Raw genomic sequence first — 24,493 nt, forward strand, 5'->3', positions numbered from 1 at the left:
CACATGCCGCAGAGCAGCTAAGCCCGTGCGCCACAACTACTGAGCCTGTGCTCTAGAGCCCGCGAGCCACAACTACTGAAGCCCATGAGGCCTATAGCCCACACGCCACAACTGTTGAGCCCACGCACTCTAGGGACCATGCTCTGCAACAAGAGAAGCCACCGCAATGAGAAACCCGTGCACCACAATGAAGAGTAGCCCCTGCTCGCTGCAGCTAGAGAAAGCCCACACGCAGCAACGAAGACCCAACGCAGCCAAAAAAAAAAAACTATTTGTCTTGTTTTCAGATTTTCAAGTATTGTTACCAGAGAGTGGTATCAATAATAACTTGCAGACTTTGGGGCGGGGCCTGGACCTAGGCCGGGAGTGTGTCCCTGGGTGTGTTAAGGGGGGCTGTCCCCAACTCCCCAACTCCCTGTTTCAGAGTCTGGTCCTGGGTGTCGGCTGTCAGGCCCCCAATGGGACCTCCCAGTCGTTGTCTTGTTCATTCTCCTGCCAGCTGTGGGGGGTGGGCTCTTGTCCAGGATTCATAGCCCAGGCAGGTGCCGGCCCTTCAGAGGGGACTCTGGGGTCCTTCTGGCCGCCGGGGCACGGGTTGAATGAAATTGGAAGCTTTAATTCTGCGGAAACCTGATGTGTTTTTATGGTGTGTCGTTTAAAGAAAGGGTTCTTACAACATTTTAAAGTTGAAATGCTTTAATTGTTAGGAAAAAAAATTTTAAGTGGTTCAAATAATTTTAGAACAGTGTCCAGCCTTGGAGAGGCAGTTAGTAAAGTGACCTGACTTGAAAGTCCTTGGTTGAGTTCGGTTAAGTGGCGTGTAGTTTTAGCTTTCAGTTTATATCATGCTTCTTTGTTCATAAAAGTAACATATGTGCATATGATTATCAAACTTTGAAAATGCCTTTACTCAATAAAATTATTTTTGTCTCTTTTTTTTCCATTTTATTTTTTCATTAGGGCACTTTCCCTCATGGGATTGATATTTTGACCACAGCTGACTACTTTACTGTTGGTAACAGATCTAACTGTTTCCTGGTTATAAGGTAAGTTTTAATATTCATCATAAAATATAATGTTTTCGTTGAGTCACAGATCAGTTTCCACCATTTGGTTTCTTCAGCCTGGAAGGTCCACTAAGAGTAAATTTTAATTCATGTTTGAAAAGTTAAAAAAGGAATTGAAAACTGTTTTGAAACTTTTGTTTCAGATTGATTGGACAGAGTGCATAGTGTATGATTCTGTTTACATAAAACTTTGCAAAATGCAAATGAATCCAAAGGGACAGTAGCAGGGCAGGGGTGGCCTGGAGAAGGGGGTGCAGGATCTGGTCCTGAGAAGGGTGCTCATTTTTTAAAGAAGTATGAAGAGTTTCAAGAACAGTGCTGTGGTGATTATTTTTCTCTTAAACTGGCCTGTTTCACTAGCTGTTTCGTTGAGAGCTTGGTCTTCTCCAGAGAACAGCCACAAGCCAAAACTGTGCATTGCTTTCTGTGTGGCCGCTGCTCCACTGGGGAGTTTCTCAGAATGAATTCTTAGATTGGTAGTGACTGTCCTTCTTTTTCTGTTTCAATAAGGTAGTGTTTCCCAAGTTGAAGTTATCTCTAGCTTGTTTATGAGATGAGCAAGAAAGAGGTATTTGAGAAATCAAGTCAAGGAATAAATATTTAACATCCCTAACTGTGGTTTGCAGAAATCACATCAAAACTTAATATAAGTATGTAAGTAGTGGGGCAGTGAGTCCGCGTGTCTTAGTTAACTCATTGCGACACTAATACAAGATGGGCATGATTTTATGAAGTGACTTATTTGCCTTAAATTGGGAGAGGAAACACGCCAGTGCTTTTTAAAATTGTTAACCATTATGGGTCTCAAGGGTAGATTCCCTAATACCCCTGCTGTGCAGACCATACAGAAACTACATTTCTCCGTAACCAGCATGGACAGATTTTTTTTTTTTTTTTTTTTTTTAATGTAGCATTTGGCCTCCTTCCCAGAAACAATCTTTGACCAAACACACTGTATTTTTAGCGTCCTTTCCACCTTTCCTCAACATTTAATGGTCTTCTGTGCCTTATCAGTTCTTTCCTATTTTAATTCTGTTTCCTTTGATTGTTAATATCTGAACATACATTTTACATGGAGAATCTCTTACCTTTGCCCGAGTTTCATGGGTAAAAGAACTCGTAGTTTTTGGCCCTGGCGTCCTTGTCCTGTGGCTGAGGTCTCTGAGCTGGTCTGCGTTTCATAGATGGGCTGGCTCAGGGTCTGTCTGCCACAGAGGGTTCTGCACACTTCCGTGGATGAGAGGCGGTCTGTGAGGAGGGGTCCAGCAGTCATGGGGACCAGGGTCTGTGGCTGTACCCCATCACCACAGGGCGCTTGGGGGAGCTCTTCCCTTGCCCCAAGGCAGGGCCGACACCCAGGGTCCTGCTGTCAGCCTGGACGGCAGGGCAGAGGGAACTGTGCCCAGGGAGCCTGGTGTGGGGTAGGGGACAGTCCTGCAGGGAAGGGTCCAGAGTCAGCCTGGGGTGGTGGGGCTTCTGAGCCAAAGTGGGGCCTTGGGTTGTCCTGAGGTCAGGGAACCAGGTTTGACGGTCACATCTGCATTTTGAATATACCACTATGACTGCGTTTTGGTAACTGGAAGCAAGGAGACAGTCAGGGCCCCCTTACAAGGTGGGGGATGATCGGAGGGTGGTCAGGGCCCCTCACAAGGTGTGAGACATGGTCAGGGGACAGCAAGGGCACAGGGTTGGGTCCTCTGGCGAGAGTGGGTGTGGTCAGGAGAGTGGAGGTGTTGGGGTGCACCAGTGAGGGAGAACACGCCTGTGGGTTTTGGGGAAGGTCCGGAGCTCAGAGTCACTGAACACGCGGGGCTCACGGCACATCTGAGTGGACGTGTGGGCCGATGTGCGGATGATTCTCCTGGAGACGGGAGTGTGTGACACACGGATGGGAATTGAAACACGTGGACGAAGACCATCAGGTGGGGGGGACCAGCATCGTCTTACCTCTACTTTTGACTCAGAGCTTTGTCACGGTGCTGGTGACACACAGGAAATTGCACGTATTTAACGTGTAGGTTCTGATCAGTGTTGACGGGCTCAGATCTTTGTCACCACAATGCAGATAGAGACCCGTCTCCACAGGATTTCTGGGCGCCCCTTCTCCAGGCACCGGTCTGTTCCTGTCACTCTGGGTCGTTGGGTGAATGGAGTCGTGTGGTGTGGGCTCTGGGTGCTGTTCTGGCCGCCTGTGCTCTGCCTGCTCTCTCGGATGTGTCCTCCCTGCGTGAGTGCCCACGCGTTCCTAGTTCCCTCGTGTGATGAACCACGTTTTCCCCTGTGAGGGACGTCTAGGGGTTTCCAGGTTAGGGCTTCGATCACCTTCGTGTGCACGTCTGTCTGTGGGCAGGTGCTTTCCTTTATCTGGTTAAACACCTGGGAGTGAAGTGGCTGGATCCTGATTGTTTTAAGAAACTGCTGGATGGTTTTCCAGAGTGGCTGCATCATTTTACCCTGTCCTTGCTAGCCCTTGGTGTGGTCAGTGTTTTTAATCTTAGCCATTCTAATGGATGTGCAGGAGGAGCTCATTAATTTGTGTTTTCCTAATGACTAATGACATTGAGCATCTTTTCATGGGCTTATTTGACAGATCTTTTGCCTGTTTATCTATTGGGTTGGTTGTTTTCTTCTTACTGAGACTTTGAGAATTCTTCCTATGTTCTGGATACAAATCCTTTCTTAGGTCTATGATCTGCAGATGTTTTCTCCTGGTCCGTGGCTTGTTCTTTCAGCGTCCTGTGTATTCCTAAGACAAAACCCTTTGTTAAAAATCAGCTTTATTTTTGTTCTCCTATTTCATTACATATGATTTACATACAGTAAAATCCACTAATTTAAAATGTGGGTTTTGGCAGATGTGTAACCACTGCTGCAGTCAACACAGGGAATGTTTCTGTCGCTCCAGAAAGTTCCCTCATGCCCTGGCCCTGACAGCCTCTGAGCTGCCTTCTGTCACTGGAGTTGACCTTTTCTAGAACTTGTAGGACAGTCACGTGGTGTGCGGGCTCCTGTCACTGTATGTCATCGTTCATCCATGCTGCCCAGTAGCGGTCCACCGCGTGGGCTGCAGCTTGTCTCCCACTCACCAGCTGGTGGTCGTCCGAGCCCCTTGGCTTTGGATGTGTGCATATGGGTGGTGCTTCCATTTGCCCAGCTGTTTTCTGCTGTGACATAACGAGCAGTCGTGAGCAATTTTTATTGGTTGGTCTTCTTGCAGCTGTAAATTTCCTTAACAGATTGCTGGCACCACAACACTGTGCATCCTTCTAGAGAAGGATTTTGTCACATTTTGCTTTCTAGTAGTTTGCTTTCCAGTCATTTTGCACGTTCCTGTCCCATGAGTTCTTCAAACTAAGGAAACCTCAGAGTGAACTTTCTCTCTTATTTCCTAACTCGATGAACAGCATGCCATCCACATCATCAACTCAGTTTTGCTTCTCCTTCTCTCATTCCCCACGTCCGGTTGGTGACCTAGTTCTGTCACTCTTGCATCCCTAAGAGCCCTCAAACGTTCACTCTGCTTGTCCGGTCAGCTGTCACCGTAGCCCAGCTCTCACTGTCCTGTACACTTGCAGAGCCTCCACGACCCCACCCCCGTCACTTGTCTGAGTGCAGAACGGAGCGCTTTCTCTTTGTCACACCACCACCCTGCCTCCCGGCCCCCAGCAGGCCATGCATCCCCTTGGCTCGCCTCCCACAGTCCTCCGCCCTGTGGTGGACGCCCCTCTTGGTTTGCACTTGGCCGCCGTGCAGCCTGAGTGCTCAGTAAGTGCCGAGCGCTGTCTGGGCCGGCAGTGCCAGCAGTGCGCCTTCTCCAAGGTCAGCCGCTAGTTGGTGTCAAAGCTTGGACTAGAACTTAGGTGGCCGACCTCTGTCTGGTTTTTTCTGAGAGGCCACTGTTGCCTCTGCCTGCGTCTCTGGAAGCTTTGCAGGCTCAGGATGCTGGCCTGGGGTGGGTCTATCTGTTGGGTGGGCCAGGGGCCTGTAGGTTATGTGGGACCAGGAATTGTGTCTTGCCTCCATTTCTGACAGCTTCAGCAGCTTGTCTGCTGTCCTCACTTTTCTGTTTTCTTCTTCTGACTCTCTCCCAAGCGGTTTCATCATCTTTAGGGGGGCTCTCAATCCACCTCGCTGCTGGTGAAGCCTCTGCTTTTCTCCCTGTCACGCCCAGAGCAAAGATTTTCCCTGATTCGACTCTCCCAGACCTCACACCCTGTAGCACACGCATGCCCGCCCAGCGCCCCTGTTCGTGCTGTGCACATGCAGTGTGCCCTCACAGGATTTGGGTGAAATCCTGTTTCTCCCTTCTTGGCCTTCTGTGCCATCCGCTCTGTCTCTCAGCCTCCTTGTAACACGTGGGTGGTGGTGAGGTCCGTGGTGGGGTTATGTGGATGGTGTGGCAGGTTCAGACAATATTTGTAAGCAATTGGGTGTTTTAGAGGCATGAAGTATAAAAGTGCATATTTTGGAATAAGTGATACATGTTCACGGTATAAAATTCAGAAGGTGCAGGGGGTGTTTAGGGAAAAGCAGTGCATCTCACCTCTCCTTCCAGGCACCTGGTTCTACCCTGGGGGTCCCTGTTTTCCCCAGTTCCTTGTGTCTTCTAGAGAGATTGGGTTCATATCATGCCTGTGGGTGTGTCGACTTCCTTCTGTCCACGCTGAGCGGTGGCACACAGTACACAAGGTTGGAACCCCTGAAGTGCTCATCTTCAGAGGCTTGGTCAAGTACAGGCACACCTTGGGGATATTGTGGGTTCGGGGCCAGACCACCGTAATAAAGTGAGTATCACATTAAAGTGAGTTGCACGAATTTTTTGGTTTCCCAGTGCGTATGAGAGTTATCTTAACACTGTACTGTAGTCTGTTAGGTGTGCAATAGCATTATGTCTAAAAAAACAATGTACATGCCTTAATTTAAAAATGCTTTATTGCTCAGCAGTGCTAACCATCATCTGAGCCTTCAGCGAGTCACAGTAGTAACATGAGAGATCACTGTTCACAGATCACCATAACACATACAATAATAATATTGAAAAAGTTTGAAATGTTGCAAAAATTACCAGAATGTGACACAGACACAAAGCGAGCAAATGGTGCTGGAAAATGGTGCCGACGTGCTCGATGCAGTGTTGCCACAAACCTTCAATTTGTAAAATATGCAGCATCTGTGAAGCGCAGTAAAACGAGGTCTGCCTGCAGTAATAATGATGAGCTCTTAGCAGTAAGGAGGCAGCTCTGTGTGTACTGTTACATACAGCAGAACATATACACCGTAGGCTGCCTGTGACGTCCTGCGTCTTGGAGAGCCTTCCATATCTGGACATGGAGTGTGACCTGTAGATCTCCCTTCCTGGCCCTTGGCTTCTGTCCAGTGTTTCACTGTCATAAACGATGTGAAGTGAATATTCTTGTATATATCACTTCTCACCTGTGTGGTTATATCTGAGTGAATTAACAGAAGTGGAATTGCTAGACCAAAGGGCATTACATTTTCAATTTCCTGGGCAGTGCCACTTGCTCTCTCTAGAGGCTGTGCCAAGACGCTGTCCGCAGCAGTGTCTCTGTACGCTTCTAGAGCCTTCCAGCAGCAGCTGTCAGCCCCTCTGACTTTGGCAGTTTGACGGATGGACAGAAGTTTCCTTTCCATTTCCCACTGAATGAGGCTGAATGTTTGAGCTGCATCTTCTTTCTTTTCTATAAACTTTAATGATTTTCTACTAGGTGATGACATTTTCTTATTGATTTGGAAGAACTCCATTATACAGAAGGCTCTTGTTTGTGATAGCAGTTGCAGATACTTTTGATTTTGTTTATGGTGTGTTTTTCCTGATAGTATTTTTCTCTTTTGGTTGAGTGTTTGAATGTACCAGTCTCTTCTTTTTTGGCTTCTGGGTTTCGAGTCATAATTAGAAAGGCCTGTCCCACTTGGAGATTATTTTGTTTTAATTCTCCTATGGTATTTTCAGGAGATGTAACTCTTACTTTTAAGGCATAATCATGCTCCACCAGCTGCCCTCGTATGAAGCGTACAGCTCAGCGAGTGCTGGCAGCACACACACCTGGGTGACCAGCGCCGTCGCTGAGATATGGAGGGCTCAGCACCTCGGCTCCAGGCGCCACCCGTAGCTCGCTGATGCATTTTGTAGAATGTCACACGAGTGGAGTCAGAAAGGATGGCCCCCTGTGCCTGGCTCCTTTCTCAGCACAGTGGTTTCTGAGAGTCATGCTTGCTGTGTGTGTTGGTAGCTTGTTCCTCTTTGTTGCTGAGCTGTTTTGAGTCTGTGGCTGTTCTGCAGTTTATCTGTTAGTCCATCTGTTATAGACATTTAGGTTGTTTTGCGTTTTGGGCTCCGATGAATGAAGCTGCTTAAACATTTGTTTAGAAGTCTTTTTGTGGATGTATATATCTTCATTTCTTTTGGATACATACTTATAAGGGGATTTCTGTATATTTATAAGAAACTGCCGAACTTTTTTGGAAAGTGGTTGTACCATTTTACGTTCTCATAAGCAGTGTGTGAGTTCCTGTTCCTCATTCTCACCATCTCTGAATATTGTTTTTTCCAGCATGTCTATTGCCGGCTTTCCTGAATACACACAACCAATGATAGACCACCTGGTTACCATGAAGATAAACCATTGGGATGGGTAGGTTTTGTGTTTTTGTGTTTGCCTAATTAGCTTATCTGTCAAATAAGAATTCTTATTTTTTCCCAAAGGAGAGATTAAATCGAGCTCGTAAGCCTTGAGTATATTGTCTGATTGTAGATTTCTTTTTTTTTTTCAGTTTATATACATATATATTATATATATGTATATATATATTTTACCATTTAAACTTTTTATTTTATATTGGAGTATAGCTGATGAACAATGTGATAGTGTCAGGTGCACAGCAAAGCGACTCAGCCATGCATAAACATGTATGCATTCTCCTCAGACTCCCCTCCCATCTAGGTAGATTTCATATTTTAAAGTAACTCCTGAGAAGTAACGTAAGTTCCAGTCTTCATGCCTGATGTGTTGGTTAATGGTCTATCTCCCGTTTTACTTCTGGAGACCTCAGTGAAGTCTGCTGGGTGTGGAAACTTTCCCGTGTCATGGAGGGCGGGTGGCCTCCTGAGGGTGAGGACCTTAGGCTGTGGGATCTGCCTCATCTGCTCTGCGGCCAGGGGATCCCAGCTCGAGTCCGATCCACGTGGCCGCTTAGCCGTCTTCTCCATCCTTCCTGGAGCCAGGCAGGCCTGTAGCTTTTTCGTGATTACGAAGCAGCTTCAAGGTGTCTTAGCATTTCCAGCAGTTGAACGTGTCCCTTCAAAGGGGAGGGCCAGTGCATAACCCAGAGCGGGTATCAGTGCTTCTGGCAGCACCTCTGAGAAGACAGCTTATTTTCTCGTGGGAGGCTCGGCGTGGCTGCCGGTGCTCAGGCCGTGGTCTGAGGGACACGAACGCCAAGTAGCTTCTTCAGATTCTACGTCCGGAACCCCAGCTTACAGTGGGTGTTAGTTGCAGTCAATGGGACATTTAAAACCAAAATTGCAACTGTGTCATCCATGGTGTTAGACTAAACTTTTGAGCTATTGAAATCTCCAGCTGTTGTTGAAATGTTTATTTCTTCTTTCAGTTCTGTCAGGTTTCCTTCACATATTTAGGGTGGGACTCTCTGGTTAGGTGCAATTACATTTCCAACTTTTGTATCTTCCAGATGTATTGACCCTTTATTTTTATGAAATGCCCCTTTTTGTTTCACGTTAGATTTCTTGTCCTAAAGTGTAATTTGATATTATTACGGCTGAAGGGTCGGCAAGCTTTTTATTTAAAGGGCCAGAGAGTAAACATTTTAGGTCACTGTCCCATGTATTTTATTGTTTTTTTCTTTTCTAAGATTTATTATTTATTTATTTATTTTTGTCTGTGTCGGGTCTTAGTTGCGGCACGCAGGATCTTCGCTGAGGCATGCGGGATCTTTGCTGAGGCATGCGGGATCTTCCGTTGTGGGGCGCGGGCTCTTCGTTCTGGTGCGCAGGCTTCTCTCTAGTTGTGGTGTGCAGGTTTTCTCTTCTCTAGCTGTGGTGTATGGGCTCCAGGGCGCACGGCCTCTGTAGTTGTGGCATGCGGGTTCCAGGGCGAGTGCTCTGTAGTTTGCGGCATGTGGGCTCTCTAGTTGAGGTGCGCGAGCTCAGTAGTTGTGGCGCATGGGCTTAGTTGCCCCGCTGGCATGTGGGATCTTAGTTCCCTGACCAGGGATCGAACCCGCGTCCCCTGCATGGCAAGGTGGATTCTTTACCACTGGACCACCAGGGAAGTCCCCTTTTCTTTTTAAACCCTTTAAAAATGTGAAAACCATTAGAAGCTGGGGCCTTACAAAAAGAGGCCTCTCACAGCCACTATTGTCCTGCACCCTTGTCTGTGTGTCAGGGGGATGGCAGATGGTCCTGCCTTTACGTCCAGCCTGACAGCGTCTGCCTTTTGTTTGAGGGCTTCAGTCCTTTCACATCTGAAGTGGTTATCAATTTATACCTGTCATTTTGCTATTTGGTTTCTATTTCTTTCTTTTTTTTGTTGTTAATTTTATTTAAAACATTATTTGTGGAAATACTATGTTTAGTATAAGCTCTAAAAACCTGAAGTTTCCAGGATGCATGAATCACAGAATGGAGGGGAAATTGCAGTCAGATTTGAAGGTCCTCACGATAACGCCTGCTCACATTTTCTCAAATGTTGGGATTCACAGAGCATGATTATGACCTAATTTTCTTATGATTCTTCAGAGATGGAGATATTTCTGCCTTTCTCTGTTTTTGGCCTGGATTACATCCATGAGGAGATATCAGCTAAAAGTTCATAAATAGGGTCTATTCAATTTCCTGTGAATACATGGCTTGTGGAAAATGGGGAGCCTTAGAGAATTCTTTACAGACATTCTTTAGTGGTGTATTTATACCTTCACTAGTATAGGTATTCTATTATACTTTTAATAGTATACACTTTTGAGAAGTATTATCCATTGTTTTGGGTTTCTTTTTAAACATTTTCTGATAAACAACAAACTCCTACAGTATAGCACAGGGAACTATATTTAATATCCTGTGATAAACCATAATGGGAAAGAATGTGGAAAAGAATATATATGTATAACTGAATCACTCTGCTGTACAGAAATTAACACAACATTGTAAATCAACTATAATTAAATAAAATTTAAAAAAAAATTTCTGATACTTAGACGTACTCACCCCAAATAATTTATGTATCAAAATAAACATAATTAAAAATTTTTTGACTGTGGTAAAATACATGTAATATTTATCTTAATCATTTTTAGTGTAGAGTTCAGTTAAGTACATTCCCCTTGCTGTACAGCCAACTTTTTCATCTTGCAAAACTGAAACTCTGTCCCGGTTAATCATCGACTCTTCCTCCCCGTGGCAGCCCCCATTCTCCTGTCTGTCTCTATGAATGTAACTCCTCTAGGAATCTCATATGGAATCCTACAGGATTTGTCCTTCTGTGACTGGCTGATTCCACTCAACATACTGTCCTCCAAGGTTCATCCGTGTTGTAGCATGTGTCAGAATTTCCTTCCTTTTTAAGGCTGAACAATATTCGATTGTATATACATGCCACATCTTCTTTATCCATTCATCCGTCCATGGATACTTGGATTGCTTCCACATTTTAGCTATTGTGAGTAATGCTGCTATGAATATGGGTGTATAAATATCTCTTTGAGACCCTGCTTTCAGTTTTTTGGGTATATACCCAGAAGTGGGATTGTGAGCTTAAATAGTAATTCTGTTTTTAATCTTAAAAGCCATACTGTTTTTCATAATGGCTGTACCATTTAACATTCCCACCAGCAATGCACAAGGATTCCAATTTCTGCAAATCCTCACCAGTACTTGTTATTTTCTTTCTTTCTTTCTTTTTTTTTTTTTTTTTAAATAGTGTCGATCTTAATGGGTGTGGGGTGTGAGATGGTATTTCATTGTGGTTTTGATTTGCATTTCCCTAATGATTAGTGACGTTGAGCATCTTTTCATATGCTTGTTGGCTATTTGTATATCATCTTTGGAGAAATAGTTCAAGTCCTTTGCCCATTTTAAAATGCAGTTTCTTAGTTTTCGTTGTTGTTGTTGGGTTGTAAGAGTTCTTTATATATTCTGGATGTTAGTCCCTTATCAGATACATGATTTGCAAATATTTCCTCCCATTCTGTAGGTTGCCTTCTCACTCTGTTGATTGTATCCTTTGATATGCGGAAGTTTAAAATTTTAATGTAGTCCAATTTACCTATTATCAATGTATATAGTTTTACTTTTGCCTGAGCTTTCGGTGTCACATCCAAGAAAACATTACCAAATCTAATGTCATGAAACTTTTCCCCTTTGTTTTCTTCTAAGAGTTTTATAGTTTGAGGTCTGACATTTAGATGGTAAATATAATATTTTTAAATACAGAAGGCTTATCCTCGAAGTGCACTAATTTGAGGGTAAGTGTAACTAAGCCTGTTAGAATAGCTACCTCCTTGGCAACTGTGGGGCTTTCTCTGCTCTGAGACCTGATCATTCAGCCTTCAGAAATGGCTTCCTGAATGGGCTTTTAGCACATGAGACCTCCCTGCCTTGAAGAGCTGGCTGTTTTCTGTTGGAAGCAGACCCCTAAGCTGGTCTGGGGGCGTCGAGAGGCCCGGGCATACACAAGAGGGGAAGGATCTCCTGCCCCAGCATCCACTTTCATCCTCCAAGTGCTTCTCTCTGGTGCTTGTGTACTTGGAACGTATAATGATCAAACTGCAGATGCCCCCTTTTGCGTGTTTCTTCTTTAATGTCGTTATCATGTTCTGTCTTGTTCTGTAGTCCTCCTAATTACTATTTTAAGGAAATGACTACTTCCTGTTCTGTCTGGAGCTCTTGGCAGTGCCCTCCTGACTTTTAGTGCCGGGATGGGGCTAGGGGGGCGTGGGGGAGGGTGTCAGCTTCACAAGTCACCCTCAAGGTTTGATCAGACCTGTCTGGCCCCTGGCAGGTTCAGGAGGGAACTCGGCTTCATTAACCCGTCCTGGGGTCATCCTTCTGTTCTGTGTGTTGAGAATATAACAAATGTGCGTTGATTGGAAATGTTTGCACTGATGTGATGTATGCCTCCTGTTTATTAGCTTGAGCCTCACGAGCTTCCCTCATTTAGCCCTCGATCTTCCCAGTGGTGGTTTCACAGGCTCCCCAGTACTCGCGTACTCTGCATCCCTTGGGGTGCAGGAGGTTGGAGACATACTTTGCCATCCAGCGCCGTGCAGATGGCAGCTGTATCCTGACGGACTTGCATGTAGTGCCTCTTCTTGGTGAAGTCTCTCTCCCTCATTTGTTATGAGCAGAGGTTCTTATTTGCTTGTTAGTTTGTGTTTGTTTTCATAGTGTTTGACTAAGTGGCCAGTTGACAGCTCACGTGCACTGTCCTCTCTGTAATTGAATAAAGCCAGAATCCTAGAAATGAAGGACTAACAGTGTTCTCTGCCCCATCCTCCAGGGCCATCAGGGAGCTGTCAGCCAAGGCACTGCGGAACCTGGCTCAGCGAGCACCGGAGCACAGCGCCCGTCATGGTAGGTGCTCCTCTTCACACTTGCACATGCAAGTGCATGTGCACTCACACTTGCACATGCGTGTGCACCACGGACACATGCACAAACACGCAGCAGGAAGCCCCGGAGGCCCCCTCACTGATTTCAAGGCCTGGGGGTTTCTCTCTTGCTGAGAAGGGCTTGAAGAACTGGTCTCTGCTTCGTCAGGGACAGATCACAAACCAGGTGCCATGGCCTCTGGGAGCGCGGGTGCTGTGAGCACGGAGGTGTGTGTGTCCCCAGGAGCCGCAGGATTCCTGCGCCATCCCAGCAGGAATCGATGGATCTGCTGTACACTGTGTGTTTCAGAACTAGCCTTAAAACAACAAGTGAAGTAACTCATAATATAACATATTAAACAGTGAGCTGCTTCCCTGGGGCTGCAGTGGATTTGCTGACTTCCTGGGCCAGGCCTGAGCGCACTTTACTCAAGAACAGAACAGCCAGTCTGAATTGATGACATGCCCTTATCATTAAGGAAAGAACCCGTATATGTTCCATCATGTTTTTTCTACTTGGAATAAGTGGGCATCTGATTTTAATTTAGGGAACAATACACAAATTTCTCCACATTATACTTATTCCCACTGACATTTATTAGAGAAGTAACTGTTGGTTGGATCATGTTTCTTCATTTGGAGTTACTGGTTTTAATCACACACTCTGGGATTTTAAATGAAGATTTGGGGCCTGTTAGCTCCGAAGGGCCCTTTCAGCTTCGTGGTCTGTTAATTAAGCTTAATGTCAGGAATCTCACCTGGTGTTTACTTTCCTTTTATGATAATCCTGCTGCTTGAATGAAGGGGACACTTTCTTCCCAGTTCAAGAGTGCTGACCACCCCAGGATAAGGGATTTCCCTGATTCTTAAACACTGACCGCTACCAGCTGCCACGTCTGAGCGCCTGTGTGGGCCCTCTCCTGGCAAGGACGCTGTCGGCTTTCATGGCCTCTGCCCGGCTGTGACTGTGGTTCCCCCTGGCTGGTGGGGCTGGTGGGGCAGAGCCGCTGTGGGTGCGGCTCCTTGTCTGCGCTCCCTGCCAGGCTTCAAGGACTCTCTGACTTTGCTTTCTGTCCCCAGAGCACAGGCTTGGGGGCTTCCTCTGCTCTGAGCAGGAGAGGGTGAGCTCCAGGCTGAGGCACCGTGTGTTGGCTGTAGGGTCCTGCAGCCCGGCCTCTGTCCTCCCTGCCCCCCAGGCAGAGCCCTGGCAGCCCCTGAACAGCAGGAAAGACCTGGAAAACAGTCTGTTTTCCTTCTTCCCTGCTGTCTGTTCTCACCCTGGGTCACCACCCTGTGTCCGGAGCCCTGAAGAGCATGTGCTGTTTGGGGGCAAGTGTCATCCTCGTTCACATTCCTGCTCGCTGCCCTTGTGTCTGCTGACGAAGTTTGGCATGTCAGAGACTTTAGTTTAGCCTTGGTTGTGAGGTAATGATCCTGACAGAGATAACTGAGTGGGTTTGTTTCTCCCCTGGATCCTGAATCCTCGCGTCTGTCACCCTGTGTGCATCTCCCATGTGTCCTTTGCAGTTTTCCCACGTCTGCTGTTGATGACACAGAGTCCAGACCTACACACTCGGCACGGGGCTGTGCTCGCCTGCGCAGAGGTCAGCCACAGCCTGTACACACTGGCCGTGCAGCAGGGCAGGTAGGAGCTGGGTCACAGCTGGGGCCCTGTCCACGCGCCCCTTCCTTTGTACCGGCGGCATGGTCTCCAGGGGCCCTGTGCTCCTGATGACGTCTGTCAGTGGTCCCCTGTCCTCTCTGGGGGACCCCACCTCTCTGGGCTTCTCCTGTCACCTCGCTCTTTCTGAGGTAAACAGATTGTAAAAGCAAAGACACGTTTTCAGAGCTTGTGTTGAGTAGCTCGTATATTCAGTATTCTTTGTTCATTTATCACTTTCGATAATTTAAAATACCAGAGAATACAAATTTAAAAGTGTCTACCAGGAGCCTTTTCTGCTGGCTCAGTTGGTATAAATAACAATAGACACGCAGTGTGGGGTTGCTGAGAAGGTCCGAATGTTGAGAATGTTTTGTGAAGCAGCTGCTTCGTCTTCCTACTTGACTTTCCAACTGATTTTTCCTCAAAGGCAAAAGCTCACAGCACACTGTGATGTCTGTGCTGTGGTTCTTGGACTCCAGCTTGGGGAAAACTGTATTTTAAGTCGCTTCCTGTCCTTCGAGGTGATTTCCTGGGGACACAATGATAGCAGGTCCGAGTTGACCCTGCTCCTCTCCCCACAGTCCGTTTGAAGGACATCTGCGAGGGGGTGAAATGGCACCTGTGGGCTTGGCCGAGGACCTGGCGTTTATGGAATCCTCTCCTGGTGCAGCTGTGCAGGACTCACCTAATCCCCTGGCAGTGCGTGTGACAACACGTGTCCCCCCAGGGAAGGCCAGAGAGACCGGCCCCCGGGGGTTTTTTGGGGGCTGGTCGTGTGGGTTCTCTACCTGCCATGAACCCAAATCCCAGACTCCCAGAAGAAATCAGGTTTCAGCATAAGCCACGTGGTTTGTGCAAACAGTCTGGGCAGTTAGGGAATGGGGAGAGCCCTCCCGAAATCCAGGTTTCTGGGTGCCGAGCAGGCCTGTCCAGAGCGGCAGTGAGGCCGCTGGCTGCAGGGCCCTGACCGCAGCCTCAGCCGCTGTAATCTTTTCCAAAGCAAGTCACGGGGCACCTGGGAGCTGGGCTGCTCCCCGTCCCGGGGCCTCAGATGCTTCCCGAGCCTGGGGTCCCCGCTCTCAAGCAGGCGCCTCATCACAGCCCTGTCTCTATTGTCTGCTAACCGCTGACTGAGAAGGTCTTCCGTCTGCCCCCTTGAGTTGGTGGATGTACCTTCAGGGATGCCCCTGCAGGTGCTTGCGGGCTGGGAGCTGGCGGGGCACCAGGCCTGCATGCGTGTCTCCCTGATGCTCTCCCAGGACCTCACACGTTGTGTTTGAACTCCCGCAGGCCCGTCTCAGACTTCCTAGACGAGAAGGCCGTGCAGGGCCTGAAGCAGATCCACCAGCAGGTCAGTGTGCAGCCTCTGGGGCCGCCCCTCTTCTAGGTCTCCTGGTACCTGGCGCCTGCCTGCCCCCAAGCCCTCCCTGCTCCTGAGCCCCAAGTGAAGCCCCGAGGGTCAGTCCTGGGGCTATGGTGCACACCCTTGGGGTGAGCTCGGGCTCTTCTGTGTGGCCAAGCGTCCCCCGCGGGACGTCGCAGAGCGCCCGCCTTTCATCTAGTCCTGCCGCCCGGCCTGGCCACCCTCCTCGCTCGGGCCGCGTCCTCACGCAAGGGCGGGTGGGCAGTGGCACACAGAACAAGCACGAAGGCCTTGCACCCCCAGTTGTGCCTCCACGGTGGGGGAACCCCGAGTCTGAAGTCACACCCAGGGTTTGTGTATGCACTTCTCTGGGTGGGGAGGAGGTGTGTGCATTTTTCTGGGTTTTTGAGATTCTCAAAGGCTTCTGTGAGTCAAAATTGGTGAAGTATGAACTGTAGGTCTTAATGTTATAGGATAACCTGGAAGTCACTCTTGAGATGTTAAATGGCTTTACTGTTTGTTGTTCTGAGTAGAGTTTTGTTTTCTTTAAGATTTAGCTCTTTATGTAATTAATTCACCATTTTGACGTCTTTCCTTCCTCATCCTGTTGGTGCCGTTAACTTTCTTTTCCATTTTGGCAAAACCGTACCATCTGTTTAGGTGCATTTCTCACCTTTAGAGTGGAGTCTGGTGCTCACCTGACACTGTCAAGCCGGGCTGACGCCGTGTGACGCAGGAGGCGGTTCAGTGCGGGGACCGTCCCCCGTCCTCGGCTTCCTTTTTCTGTAGAGCCTGGGTAATAGTGGAACCTACTTGCTTGAGTTTCTATGAGAATTAAAGAATGCGTTCGGAGAGTTGAGTGGAGTTTCTGGCACAGCATGAACATTCAGTGAGTGGTGGCTGGGATGGTAGTTAGTGGTGATGCTGTGAATTGCTTCTCTGAGTTCCTTGCAAGGAGAAGGACCATTAGGATTAGTTTACTGCCTGAGGGGCTGTCAGGGGGGCAGGTCCGGGTATCCAGGTCCCCCTCACTGGCTGGCAACCCTCTTCCTCCCCTCTCTGACCCTTGGTTTCTCTTCCAGGTGAGGGAAGGAGGGATCTGGGCTGTTGTGAGGATTAAATGTGGTAATGCACGGTGGGTCTTAGTGAGGGAGGGGCTTGTTAGTGAGGTGCTCTTGGAGAGTGGAGTGGGCTCCGTCAGCCCCTCCTGGGAAACGCCCACCTGTGTGTTTCTTTTTGTTATCCTTTTGATGCTTGTTATATACCTGCTGTGTTATTTTTTAAATCCTAGTAATTTAAATAACTAAGTAACTTTCAATTCTTTATTTTTAGCTTTACGATCGTCAGTTATACAGGTAAGCTTTACACACCTGAAGTTTTATGTTTTGTGAAGAAAATACTGGGCCCCTAGTCATGGGTGTCTCCCGAGTGGTCCTGGCCAAGTTGTCTGTGCTTATCCTGTTTGAGGGGGTGAAGAGCCGTGAAAGGCCTGGTTGGATTCTGAGCTTCACTGATGACGTGGTGAGAAGCTTGCTCGTTTGACTGTGGAGTCTGACGGGGCTGGTGGCTGTGGACCGTCCACTTGCAGCAGCGGCACCGCCTGGATCTGCCTTCTGCCCTTTGCAGTGGGTCCCCTCCGCCCTGGTGGCTAGGGTCTGCCCTCTGAATGTCATGCGGATAGAACCATTCTGTGGAGCCTTGGGGTCTGGTCTTTGTCACCAAGCGTGCTGTTTCTGAGATTCACCGTGTGGTTGGTGTACAGTGGTGTGTTCTTTTGTAGTGCTGTGTGGTGGTCGGTGGTGTGTGTGCTTGGTGTGGTTATCTGCTCGCCAGGTGATGGGCATCTGGTTGTTCCAGCTTTGGCTCCTTCGGGATAAAGGTTTTGTGAGCATTGGCGTACGAGTCTTGGTGTGGATGTGTTGCTGGGTCATGCGGTGCAGTGTGTCTAAGGTGTCCTCATCAGTGCTGGGCGTGGGCAGCCTTAAGCTGGGGCTGATCCTTGGGTGTGGGGTAGCTCACCACCACTTTAGTTTGCATACCTGGGGCCTGGTGACCTTGACACCTCCTGTGTGGACTGGCTGTCCTCCCTCTTCTGTGAAGTGACTGTTCACATCTTTTGCTCATAAAAAAAAATCTCATGCTCTGCTCTGTCGTCTTCTTACCAAGCTGTCAGCACTCTCGTCATGTTCTGGACATGAGCTCTTTGTAGACAGGTGATTTGCCAGAATTTTCTCCCAGTCTGTGGCTTGCATCTCGTTTTTCTTGTGTTTTAATGTAAAACGGTGCAGGGCAGTGGACGTCAGCCTGTTCTTGTTTGAGCTGTTCTCATTTTGGCCGCTCTCCCTGCCTCCAGCTTTCCTGGCAGCCCAGGGCCTGCTGTGACCTCCCCATCCAGGGTGACTGGGGCCACACGGGGGCTTCTCTCAGAGGTCGCTTAGGTGACCTCACAGTTAGCTGGCGTCACCCTCTGCTGATTTGGAGGCCAGTGAGGCCAGTGTAGGAAGATAATGCACGTGGCCTCTGGTGCAGCAGAGGCCCTCTGGGTGGGACGGGCCTGGGTGCCTCAGCAGTGTTTGTTCATGAAGTGTGACTCCCACACAGGTCTTGGCCAGAGGCCCTGGCAGTGACCACAGAAGGGGGGGTCACATGGCCCTGCAGGACCAGGCCAGAAGGCTCTTGCTGGGGCTTGAATGTGAGGTGTCCAGTCCTTCTGACCTTGTAGATCCAGCTTAGCCCCATTATTTCCTTGGACTGTTTTCTTATTGAGAGTTTGGGGGTCACCAAGACCACCTTCAGGCTCAGTGACTTGCTGGTAGAAGGACTCAGAACTCAGCAGAGCCATTATGCTTGTGGTTATGGCTTATTGCAGCAAAAGGATACAGATTAAAATCAGCAACATAAAAGGCCCACAGGACAGAGTCCAGGATAGACCAGGCACCAGCTTCCTGGGTCCCTTCCCTGTGGAGTCACGCTGAATCCTCCCTGTGGCCACTCGTGACACATGCACAGCTATTGCCACCCAGGGAGGGTTTCCACCACCCCCACCTCCCCCCGCCTCCGGGCCTTGGCGTCCAGGGTTTCCATTGGGTTGAGCTGATTCCCTGTGACCTGAGGCCGCACCATAGATGGCACCAGTGTAGACCTTTCAACAGGACCCCCGGCCCAGGTAAACAGAGGATCCTGTCAGGCAGAACCTTCTAGGGACTGGGAGGTGACCTCCCACATCTGGGACAAAGCGCCAGACCCATCCTTCCTTGGCCCTCACCTCCAGGAAGCGGCCTTGGCTGTGGAAATAAATCCTCTGTCCTTGAAGGGACCCCTTAGGTCTGCCTAGTGCTAGAGCCATGTGTCCCATGTGCCCTGCATATCCCCCCGCACTGGCAAAAGGATCAGAGCATCCCGTAGGTTCTGACAAGCTGACGGGGCTGCGCCGTGACACCCTGGGGTGGTCAGTGCTGGCTGGCTGTGTGGGATTGTGCTGGGAGGACCTCTGCGTGCACTGGGAGCTCTGAGCACTCGCTGTGTCCAGCAGGTTGGAAGGAAAATTCCCTGTTGGGGAGGGGCAGGGGGGTGAGGACTCCTGGCCAGGCCGCCTGGTGCTCCTATCTCACTGGGAATGCCTGAACTCTCAAACCCATCAAGTGCTTCCCGTCAGCAGGCCTGGAGTGCTCTGGGGAGCCCTCGGTGAATATCCTGTGACACTTGAGTTCATGGCAGCCTCATTGCTTGTGATGGCCACCTCCCAGTCCCTGCATGTCACCTGGCAGTGTCAGGCCCTCCTGCAGGAGTGGTGACAGGCCTTCATTTGCAGAACAGAAGCGTGAAAGTCTTAATCTTAAAGAAATGTGAACTGTGGGTAAATGGAAATGGCAGCTCACGTAGTTGAGGGAGATGGATCTTGATCTTGGAGGGATATGTGAGACGCATGTGGGATTTGCACCAGCCCCATGCTCTGGTCCCCTGGAGGGTGTGCTCCTGCCCCTCTGTGAGTGAAGCAGTCAGCCCTTGGGAGGCCACCCGGTGTCCTCGGAGCCGTGGCCGTGCGGCCCCAGGGGTGCCTGGTCCCCTTGGTCTCGTTGGGGCCTCCCGTTGCTTTCTCAGCGATCTGAATGACCTTGGGAACTGTGTTCTCTTTGGCAGACTGTGCTCAGAAGTCTTCCTGGGAGAGGGCATAGCAAGGACTGATTTTCTCTAACCCCCAACAGTTTATCTTGAGGGATTATGGGTCTAAATAAAATTAGTGCAGTGAATACCTGTTCACCTTTCCCCCATTATTAATAACATTTTGACTGTTTGTTTTATCTCAGCTAGTGTGTGTGTCTCTCTCTCTTTATATGTGTATCGTTTCTCTTTATGGAAAGTAAGTTGCGGGCATGTTGCTTCCTCTTTAAAACCTGAGAAAGCATCAGGGAAGAGCAGAGACTGTGTCCTGTGTAACCATGTACAACCAGTGTCCCCACCACACCCAGGAGAGTCGGTGTGACCTCAGTGACCTGTGAGCGCAGGTTCCTTCAGGTCATCTTCAAATGCTCTCCGTAGTCTTTCCCCTTTGAGCTGGGACCTGCTCAAATTCATGTACTGTGTTTGGTGTTATTCAGTCCCCTCCGTTTTTGTTTTTCATGATACAGTGTCTTTTTAAGAGTTCAGGCCTGTTGTGTACCATTCCACATTGTGGGTTTGCTGGGTTGTTCCCTGATGGTTGGACCTGGCTTACCCATGGCATGGCTGGCGTGGCTGGTATGGCTGGTGTGGACACTGGTGTTGCCTGTGAAGGGGCTGTGCCAGTGCACTTGTCCCCTAGTAGAGACGCTGAGTTGATCCCTGGGTTCAGGGATGACCTCCAGAAGGTCAGACGTGCCCGTGAGCGAGGTGTGTCCCCTTGCAGCTAGCGACTGACCTGAGGGGCTGGCTTCGAGATGTGTGGATCCCCGGTGTCCAGTGCCTGCCTGCCTGGCCTGAATCAGTCGTCGCTCTGCGGCCTGCCAGAGGGTGCCTGGCTGATTCCCTCATTCGTTTTCCAGTTTGTCTGGCGAGAGCAATGTTCCTCCCCGCTCCCACCCTGGGCTCTCTCTTTGTAATGTATCACTATAGACTCATGGGTCCTCCCCGCCCCCCAGTGTGTTGTAATCCAGGAACATCATTGTTATTCTTTCTGTTGCTCAAGTTGTTGCTATTTGACCCACAGGAGCCTGTTTAAATGAACTCCTCTGTCATTTTCACATGATTCACTTAGTCTTTGAGCAATATCTTTTTAAACCTCTTTGTTTCTATTATTTTGCTTTCTGTTCCTGTCTTCATTGATTGCATTCAGTGCAGTTTTTATTTTCAGATCTGTGTTCTTTGTTTCTTGAGGTTCCATTCGTGTCTTCCTTATGCCTCAGTCTCTCTCCTCCCCTCCTTGGACATGTGCAGAAACTAAGAGCTATTCTGACCCCGCAAGTTCATTCCATCGTCTTGGGTGCTTCTGGGTCTGGTTGTGTGGATTGGTTTTCTTGGAGCTGTGGGCCGTGTTTTCCTGGTAATTCTGTTGGGTGCCAGGCTTTGTGGTATTTTTGTCGCTGGGCACCGGCTGCTGCTTTCTGGTGGTGTTTGGTTGGTGGGATCGGTTGAATCCTTTCAAGCCCTGTTCTGAAGGCCTGATGGGGCCAGAACAATCTGACCGGCTGCCGAGGTGGCCCTTCTGAGGATTCTGCTGATGCCTCGTGCATGACCAGGCCTGTGCTCTGGCTGATGGGGGCTTCTTCCCGCCCGTATGGGTTCCTGCAAGTGCCCTGCCTTCTCTTCAGGAGCATTTCTCTCCTCTCAGGCTCAGGTAGTTTCTTTTCTCGCATGTGCAGCTCAAGGTCAGTGCTGTCCGTGCTGCTCCCCAGCCCCTCAGATTTCGGCCGCCTCGGCCTCCCCACCTTCCATCTCAACCTCGTGACTCCGCAGGACAGGCAGCTCCGCTGGGCTTCACTACTGTGCCTTGGGCCCTGGGACTTGGCTGCTCCCTCCCTCCTCTCAAGACCTCTGTTTTTCGGCATCTGAACCTTTGTTTATTTCATCCAGTTTTCTGTTTATTTAAGGCAGGGGGGCAAACTCGAATCCTGTTCCTCTACCTGGGCCAGGAGGCAGTCTCATAAATTTCCTACCGTCTCCCTGGAGTGTTTCTTGGATTCACGTCCACCACTTTCCCGTTGTCAGCGTCCGAGGTCAGTCAGGGTCCAGACGGCCAGCGTTTCCTCTCCCCAGTCCTGCTGGATGATGACATCTTTCTAGTGCCTTAAGTTCCTTTAGTTTTTACAAAGTAAGAGTTGAACAGTATTTGGGATTTGTTATGTGTGATTGTGTGATGTGATTAGTACCAGTGATTAGAGTCTCCAGTAAAAACTGAAAATCATCTAGAAGGTGGTCACAGCACATATTTTCATAAAAAGTAGTTCATCCTTCCAACAACAAATGCAACTATTTAACATCATAATACTTTTTGGAGCCTGAAGTTACATTTGTTTCTTGGTGAGGATATTTTATGTTGTTTTGTGTAACAAGAGGTTTAACCTTGAATGTTTTCATTAATTTTCAGGGGTCTGGGAGGAGAACTCATGAGACAAGCAGGTAGGTCTGAGCCACGGAGGCTGCAGATTTTGGGTTGTGGTCCTTTTTTCCCACCATTGAGGGAAGACAAAAAGTCCTAAGGGCATTTACTTCATTGCTTTCAACACTGTGAAGTTCCCTGATGGGTCCCTTTGCAGTGACAAGTGGCGGGGTGGTTTTCTGGTCGGAATTAGCGTGGCGGTGCACCTGGCCTGCACACGGTAACTCCGGGGCTGCCTGCCCAGCCCACTGCTTCTCCTGTGTGTGTTCACTCGAGGCTCTAATTTTCAGCTTCTGTGGGTTTTGATATATTTTAGTAGCCACGGGGCTGCTGGCGGCTGGGGTGGGATGGGTGAGAAGGGGATGATAAAGTTAGGGATGTCGAATGTTGCCATCTTTCCCTCCTCAATACAATATTTAAATGTAACTGTAGAGCAAAGAACAGTTTTTAAGATTATATTTAAATGTTTGCAGGGAACTCAAGAGATGCCAACATGTAAATATCTAGATTTCTTGAAGCCTTTTCAGCGAAACCTACTAGAAAACCCAGGACTCTGTGCTGAATCAGGCGCCGGGTCAGTCCTGGCCCCATGCTGGGCCGGGGTCCAGGAGAGCCCCTCACCCAGGGAGGGGGAGGGCGGGTGGGGTCCGTTGGTGTCGATGTGACAGACGTGCCTTCAGCATTCTGGGGTTGCAGGGGGCGACCGCAGAATACGTCTGCTTGGCCAGGGCCGCGGGCCGCTCGGCACCCCAGAGGGCGGGCGGGGCAGCATCTGCAGCCCTCCCTGCGCCTCGCTGTCCCCCTCCCGCCAGGCTGAAGTCACGTGTTGGGACCAGCCTGAGCTCTTGGGTGCTCGGTGTAGTCCCCTGGCCTTATCTTCTGGACCCTTTGGTGCATGTGGTTGTTTGTTTCCGTCCTGGGACTCTTGTCCCCTTCTGGAGCATTCCACCCTGCCAGTTCCCACTGTTCCTTTTGGATCTTCTTGCCGTGCGCCCCTGCCTGTCCCCCCTGCCCCTCCAAGAGTTCATGTCTGCTAGTAGCCACTTGTCCCTGGGAAGGGGGTTACAGGGTCCCTTACTGCTCTCAGCTGTCCCAAATCCTCTTCCTCACAAAGAACTGCTGGCTTTCTTCTTCTGCCTCAGTCCTTGCTTGACTGGGATTCTCAGTTTTGTTAGGAGGAGAGGTAGTGTGCAGATCCTTGGAGGGGCTGCAGAGACAGCCTTGCTGAGCTTCCAGACACCCCCTGTACTCAGACCTCAGCTGGTCTGCAGGCCAGGAAGGCGATGCCTGGCCAGGCTCTGCTGCAACCCAGCTGCAAGGCCCTCCCCACGGCCCCCCACCACCCGGAGCTCCTGCTCTGATCTTTGTGCCCAGCCTGTGCATATTCAGGGCCCAGTGGCCACGGTGACTTCATGCAGGTCTGGCACGTCACACCTCCGTCCATGGAGGAGCGGCGTGGCGAGTGGAGTCCCGGGGGAAGGGATGGCCCTGGCCGGTGGGAGGGTGTTGGGGTTCAGAGTGGCCACCAAGCTGGAGAGTGCTGGGCCTCTGGGTGGCCAGGTAGTTCCTTTGGCAGGGGGCAGGGCGTGTGTGGGGTGAGGCCTGGGTAGGACTGAGCACGGACGCCAAGGGTGCAGTGAGGGCGTGTGGGCAGGGTCTCCCCCAGCCACAGCTGTCACAGAGCTCCTGACTGTACCGTGGCCTGGCAGCACACTGTCTGCCCAGGACTGCTCCACATGTCTGAGTCAGACCACCTAGGAGACGCATTCCGACCTGAATGTGGGAAGAAGTCCTGGGCTCCTAGGAGCAGCGTGAGAAGCAGTGTCATTAACAGGCCAGTCCACCGTGCACAGGCTCCTTGCCTCTGCCACTGGGGACCGACCGGCATTTGCCACCTGACGGCAGACAGGAGTGGTGCTGCTGGGTCCAGAGCACAAGAGGCCCGACCGGGGCCACGTGTGTGGGTCTGTGTGGAGGTGCACACACCTTCGAGGGGCAAGCCAGGGATGCGGGGTGACCCCAGCGGCGCAGACGACGCGGCCCCTCAGCGAGAAGGGGAAATGAAGCCGGAACGACTTCACGGGAAGCCAGACATCTCAGGAGAGCAGGGTTGACTGAGTCAAGGAGCTTGAGGACTCACTGTGCACTGCCCAGGTTGTGAGCAGAGATACCTGGGGCTGCCCTCCTGGACCCACAGATGTCAG

The 24,493-nt window shown here is 49.7% G+C and overlaps 1 protein-coding gene across 1 annotated transcript in view; it reads left to right on the forward strand.

Moving 5' to 3' along the window:
• The window catches only part of TBCD (tubulin folding cofactor D), a 174,335-nt gene that overhangs the window by 115,745 nt on the left and 34,097 nt on the right, over nucleotides 1-24,493 (forward strand). Inside the window, exons 17-23 of the mRNA XM_082374178.1 lie at nucleotides 961-1,046; nucleotides 7,640-7,720; nucleotides 12,599-12,672; nucleotides 14,217-14,334; nucleotides 15,643-15,703; nucleotides 17,048-17,070; nucleotides 22,278-22,309. Coding sequence (XP_082230304.1) covers nucleotides 961-1,046; nucleotides 7,640-7,720; nucleotides 12,599-12,672; nucleotides 14,217-14,334; nucleotides 15,643-15,703; nucleotides 17,048-17,070; nucleotides 22,278-22,309 — 475 coding nt within the window. The remainder of the gene's footprint in view (nucleotides 1-960; nucleotides 1,047-7,639; nucleotides 7,721-12,598; nucleotides 12,673-14,216; nucleotides 14,335-15,642; nucleotides 15,704-17,047; nucleotides 17,071-22,277; nucleotides 22,310-24,493) is intronic.

The sequence above is a fragment of the Balaenoptera borealis genome, assembly GCF_965194805.1.
Source record: "Balaenoptera borealis genome assembly, chromosome: 20".
NCBI classification, from domain to species: domain Eukaryota; kingdom Metazoa; phylum Chordata; class Mammalia; order Artiodactyla; family Balaenopteridae; genus Balaenoptera; species Balaenoptera borealis.